We start from the raw sequence: 6,315 nt of genomic DNA on the forward strand, positions 1-6,315 counted from the left end.
AGATAAGCCCACTTCAACACGGCAGACAGCTAGTAAAAGCCGGAAACTCAGATTCTCTATGAAAACTGTAGGCAGTGCAACCAATTGGGAAATACATTTTCCCTGAAGTGCTCTTGTTTTCTGCTTCTAGACATTTCAACTTGTCTTAAGAAAGTGCTAGGCAGTTCAGTAATCTGAGAGTTTCTCTTAGCAGTTATACAAATGTAAATATATATATATATATATATGTATATATGTATATATATATATATAGCAGTCTCACAAATGTGTACACACATACCACACACACACAAAAAAAAAAAACCCACACACATACACATATGCTTGTGCAAGAGGGGTCTTAATAAATCTGGTCTATTTCTAGGACTTCCTGAAGACTGTATTGTTTACTACAGATCATAAAGAACTACCCTGCAGGATGGAAGTTTTTTATCTCACAGGAAATTGCAACACAACAGCAGGCCTTCACCATATCTTCCAACTCACACACTTCTTCCTGAACATTCCCTGAGCCTTACAGTGGACTCACCCATTAGTTTGAGAACAAAGGACTTTCTGAGAGGCATTTTTTTCTGTTCAAACTAGTTTTCTCTAGAGTAATATTTTTTAAACATAGGTAAATTCCTATTTAATCAGCTGGTTGATGATGAGTTAACCTCACTTATCAGTTGCATTCATGAATTGCTAAGTACTCTTGAGATAGATAGATTATTGGTGGGAACTGTTTTATATGGCTCTCAACTTCTATTTCCATATACTTTTTTTTTTTCAGAAGCAGCATCTTTGCTTTGTATCAATAGTGTCTTCTTACAAAGAATATTTAATTCATTGCATGGTCCAATATACACCAGGCAACAAAGAAACTTACCATAGCAACATAATATTCTAATGTATACTATTAATTGTGGGTATGCTTTAGGAAGAGAGAAGGCTATTTTAATTTTGTTGATTTCTAAGGAAGGTAAGGTATGATTTACAGGAGCAATGTCTACCCATCATTCCTCTTCTGAATGTCATTTTAATTTTCTTCTTAAAATACATTTAAGAAATATTTCAATTTTTTAATTGATTCATGATTTCATTTATATAGGCTTTCTTGCCTACAGGTGTGTCTGTGTGTCACATGTGTGCTTTGTGTCTTTAGAAACCAGAAGAGGGTGCTGGATTCCCCAGAACTGGAAGGACAGAGGCTGTGAGCAGCTACTTGAGTGCTGGTGATCAAACTCTGGTTGCCTAGAAAAACAGTCAGTGTTCTTAACCATTGAGCCATCTCCGCCCTAAAAAATACATTTCTTTTTTTTTTTTTTTTTGTCAGATCATACATTTTGTTTCCAATATTTCTGGTGTGTGGTTCTCTCTCTCTCTCTCTCTCTCTCTCTCTCTCTCTCTCTCTCTCTCTCTCTCTCTCTCTCTCTCACACACACACACACACACACACACACAGATCAAAAAGAATGTTTACTTAGAAAAGTAGATTCAACACCCCAAATGCAAAAAACAGGTTGGATTGAGCTTAGATGTCCTGATATCCTACTTCTAACCCTAAGGTAGAAGTAATGCCCCATCCACTCACATGCCCATACATCTGATCCAGGCTAAGGTGCTGGAAAAATAAGCTCAGAACAGTCCCAAGTCAATATGGGAAGCCATGGTAGAGAAACCTAAGATTTCTCAGAAATAGTTTTAAGTGGGAAGCCTCTAATCTACCTGGTTAGTGCTTTTCTGTAGGTTTCTCAGTATGAGTCCAAACCTCTTACAAAGCACCTTCAAACACAAGTTATGGCAGTAAGTCCAGAAGGCTCTATACAAGAACTATGTAAATGATGGTTAATGAAAATTGAGGACCGGCTCCCCTTGTGTCCCACGTTGGAATAAGCAGTTGAAGTCTAGGTGGTTTTCCTCTTCTTAGCAGATGGTCGCTCAAATACATCACGTACCCCAGCTGCCTTCTGTTTAAAGAACTTTGTGTTCTGGGCACTCTCTTGGCCCCATGCAGAGTCAAAGGAAGTGGTATCTTGATCCACAAGGTGGGTGTACTTGGTACGACCGGACCATCCAAAATTCTTGACCTGCATGACTTTTGGAAGAATGGTTTTGTTGAAATGGTCCTCAGGAGTAGGTGCACTAAAATCTCTCTTGTAGACCTCTTCATCCTCATCCATGAAGAAGGCACCCCGGTGATAATACTTTTGTAAAAACTTGTATTTGCCCTTAACAGCTTTGTTGGTAATGACTTTGCCATTTGCCCGAAGTTCAGCCCGCCTTTCTTCCTCAGTCAGGTTTCGCATACGTTCAATTTCTGCTTTCTCCTTTTCAAGCGCTTCTCGGTCTTCTCTGTCCCTCTTGATTCTTCTGAGCTCTCGGACTTTCCATGCCTCGTACTCCTCCTCCTCATTTTCGTCATCAGTGTTGAGTGCGTCCAGTGCGGCGAGAGACCGCTTGTTCTCCTCCAGCTCTTTCTTGGTCTCTTCTTCCACAATCTTTAGTGTGTACTTGCGCAGCTCCTCAACCATGCGCTTTGCTTCCTGCTCCAGCTCCTTCTGTTTCAGTGCCTCAGCTTCTCGCTCTTGAACTGTCACTCGGTCCTTCTTTCGAATGAAGACAGGCTTAAGTCGAGGCTCCATCTCGTTCTCACTGTCTGTGTACTCCTCATACTCAGACTCCAACTCCGACTCCTCCCCAGAGCGTCCTTCATCTTCCACTTCCATGACTTCCAGCTCTTCATTTTTCCTCTCCTGTGCTCGCTGACGCATCATGCCACGGCACCGCTCTATTTCCTCATCATCGATTTCTTCCTCCTCTTCTTCACTGCTATCTTCCCGTTCCATGCGCCAAGCATCTCCTTCTACTTCTGAGTCACTTTCTCCTACCACTTCAGGTTCCACTATTTTCCGGTGTCGAGCCAATCTCTCTTCCACATCTTCACTAATGCGGTTCTGTAAACGCCGAAGTCGGGGGTCACTGGATGAATCCTCTTCCTGTTCCTCAGGTTCTGCTTCTTGTTCCTTAGCTTTCTTAATGAATTGAAATTCTTCATCCTCTTCATCTGAGGACTCCATAGGGGCATAATCTGGTCTCTTTCCAGACACATATTGTTTTACCTTCACTTTTTCCATTGAAATCTTACCTTTCTCATTGCGAACTGGGACGGCCCCAGCCGTAGACTGAATGGGCGGCTGCTTCATGAGTGCGCTTGGGACCGACATGGTGATGGCTGCGGTGACGATCCCCAAAATTTGATTAAATCCCGGCAACGAAGTCTAAGGAACACAACACCGTTTTCCAACTCACTCCGCCAGACACTGCCAAAATACATTTCTTAATGAACTGATAATGTCAATAATGGATTTTTGACATAAGGATTTATAGGTATGTTTTTCATCTGATTACAGTGAATATTATAAGGTACATTTCAATTATTGAAACATCCTTACATTTATTAAATACTTTGCTAAACTCATTTTTCCTTTATTAATTATTTTACTAGGAATTTCTACATAAATATTCATAATGGGAATATGAGATTTTAGCTTTTTTAAAATCAAGATTTGTAAGATTATATTGCTAGTTAATTTTGCTAAATAAGGACAGAATGACTATATTTTTCTTTTTATAGGATTTTGAAGAAGGATAAACATTGAATTTACCTGATGTTTAATATTCAACAAAAAAAATAAAAGTAATGACTAGCGATTAGTTTGGGGGACTAGCCAAGTTTCTTTACTTTTTCTTGGAGAACTTGTGTGATTTAATTTATTTACACTTCTGAAGCTTCAAACAGAAAATTCCCTGCAGCAGATAGCTCAAGTGCTATCTGGTCTGCTGGATCATATACCCCAAGTCGGACAGCAGCTGGACTTATTGAAGAGCCTCCTACTTCAGGTACCACGCAAAACTACTTTCTGTCAGAGCCACTGAGTGTATGAGCCATGGGAGCAACAAAATGAGAAATGAATGGGCTACAGAATCCTAAGAAGTTAACTAAGTGTTTTTTTTTTTTTCTTTTCTAGTTGGAGGGTCTGCTGGGGGATCTGATAAATACAACTTACCTTTAACATAGAAGAAATAAGCCTGCATGTTTCACACCTGCAAGTTTGACAGGGATGGGAGGTCCTTGAATCTCACTGGGACGTATTTGGCATCCTCTGATGCTACATCAAGGCCCAAAGTGATTATTATCTATCTTCTATTCACTCAGGCCAATCAGCATAATATCTTCAGTTTAATGGACCAGTATAATGTTTTATAGAAGAGACAGTTCATGAAGATTTCTTCAGACAAAGTTATGACTCAAGCTGGGAAATTAAATACCCTTGAGGTTAATAGTAAAGGTTTCTTGCCTCTGGGGGTCTATAAAGAAGGGTGTAGATGATCAACAGTTGTATACCAGAAACCAGAATATGTGTTCATCTGCTTAAGTAAGGTAACCACATCTGGAACAGCAGCTGGAGTCACTACTTGATTAAGTTTATTTAAATAACTATCATTCTCCATGCTCAATCTATATTATGCACTGACCAAATAATAAAGTTTTAGTGAGATGTGTTGGGAATCACCTCCCTTGCATCTTTAAAAAAAAAGTAATTTTATCTTTTTGCTGTGGGATGATCTATATGTCAAATTGCTCTGATTGGTCAATAAATAAAACACTGGCCAGTGGCTAGGCAGGATGTATAGGCAGAACTAACAGAAAGGAGAAAAGAAAGAACAGGAAGGCGGAAGAGTCACTGCCAGCCCCTGCCATGACAAGCAGCATGTGAAGATGCCAGTAAGCCATGAGCCATGTGGCAAGGTATAGATTTATGGAAATGGATTAATTTAAGCTATAAGAATAGTTAGCAAGAAGCCTGCCATGGCCATACAGTTTGTAAGCAATATAAGTCTCCGTGTTTACTTGGTTGGGTCTGAGCGGCTGTGGGACTGGCGGGTGGCAAAGATTTGTCCTGACTGTGGGCAAGGTAGAAAAACTCTAGTTACATCTTATTTGTCCCTGTGCTTTATCCAACCTTGGTTTCAACAATTCTCGCTCATATAAACCCTCCTCTTGATTCCCAAACAAGTATGCAACAAAGAAAGAAAACTACAGACCGATCTCCCTCATGAACATTGATGCAAAGATGTCAGAAAATAGTAAAACTTTTAAGAATAGTGGCAAGAGCCTTACTTAAAGGCCCTGACCATCCATTTAGTCAAGGGTTCTGTAACCTGAAATAGGTCTGGTAATTGGTTGAAGTACCATAATTCTCATTTATTTTGACACAAATAGCTCTTTGCTCCTCTGTTCTAAGTTTTTGCGCATACACAGAATGATCAGAAACTTATTAGATTTCCTATACATTTTACATATGGAGCATGGAACCACTATTGGTACCCAAACCGTTGTTCTTTGAGTTCCTCTAGAAGAACAGAACAAACAGAATGAGTATGTAATACAAATGAATATATGGAGAATATGCTAGATTGGCTACATGATATAAGCTGGGTAGCCCACAGTGGCTGTCAGCACACTAGAGAAGCTGCAGACTTCTAGCTACTGAATCAACAATACAGGGTGCTTCAGCGGTTTACATCAGATGCATCAGGTCTGGAAGATTCCTGCAGAGCTGGTGGTTGAAGATCCTAGTTCTGATGTCAAGAAATATGGTAGCAGCAGGAGTAACAATAGCACAGTGGAAGCGTTGAATAGTAAGGAGAAAGGACACACAATATCAGTTTATTATTTCTATGTCTATTTTCTTGTAAGTAGTTTTGGTTTTATATCCTTCCCTTCTTCCTTTTTGTAACAATTTATTTTTTTTTATTTTTGAGTATTTCATGCATAAAATGAAATACAAGGTTTGCTCCCATTACCACCTCAACATATTTTATACCCCCACCCTAACTACAACTAATCCCCAGTTCATATCTTTATTTTTTAATTATTTTTAAATCCACTAAGTCCAGTTACTGTTGCCCATATATGCATGGAGATGAGTCATCCACTGAAGCATGGGAAGCCTACAGTTGTCATATGCTCCCTAAAGAAGGACTATTTCTGTGTTGTGATCTTGCATGATTAAAGTAGGTGTGTTATAGAGGTTTTTTGTTCAACATTTCATTATATTTTAGGTACTCTCAAGTTACAATTCATCTTATACTTTGCATTGCTATATGTTATGGTTCTTTCTTCTCAGGATTTTTTAGAACTACTATTTCTTATTTTATCTTACCTCATTTTTCCTATTATTTCCCCTATGTAATAATATCTTTGTATAGATGCTGAATGGGCTTCTTTTTCTGCATTCACCATTGATAAAATGCTATTTCTCTGGTGAT

At 39.1% G+C, this 6,315-nt stretch overlaps 1 protein-coding gene across 1 annotated transcript; it reads right to left on the reverse strand.

Moving 5' to 3' along the window:
• Positions 1-1,445: 1,445 nt before the first annotated feature.
• Positions 1,446-3,295, reverse strand: LOC114698477 (microfibrillar-associated protein 1-like). Its single transcript, XM_037208359.1, has one exon. It carries the CDS (start codon positions 3,204-3,206, stop codon positions 1,887-1,889), a length of 1,320 nt encoding a protein of 439 aa, XP_037064254.1. The 5' UTR covers positions 3,207-3,295; the 3' UTR covers positions 1,446-1,886.
• Positions 3,296-6,315: the final 3,020 nt, after the last annotated feature.

This window comes from Peromyscus leucopus, chromosome 9 (assembly GCF_004664715.2).
Source record: "Peromyscus leucopus breed LL Stock chromosome 9, UCI_PerLeu_2.1, whole genome shotgun sequence".
NCBI lineage: Eukaryota > Metazoa > Chordata > Mammalia > Rodentia > Cricetidae > Peromyscus > Peromyscus leucopus.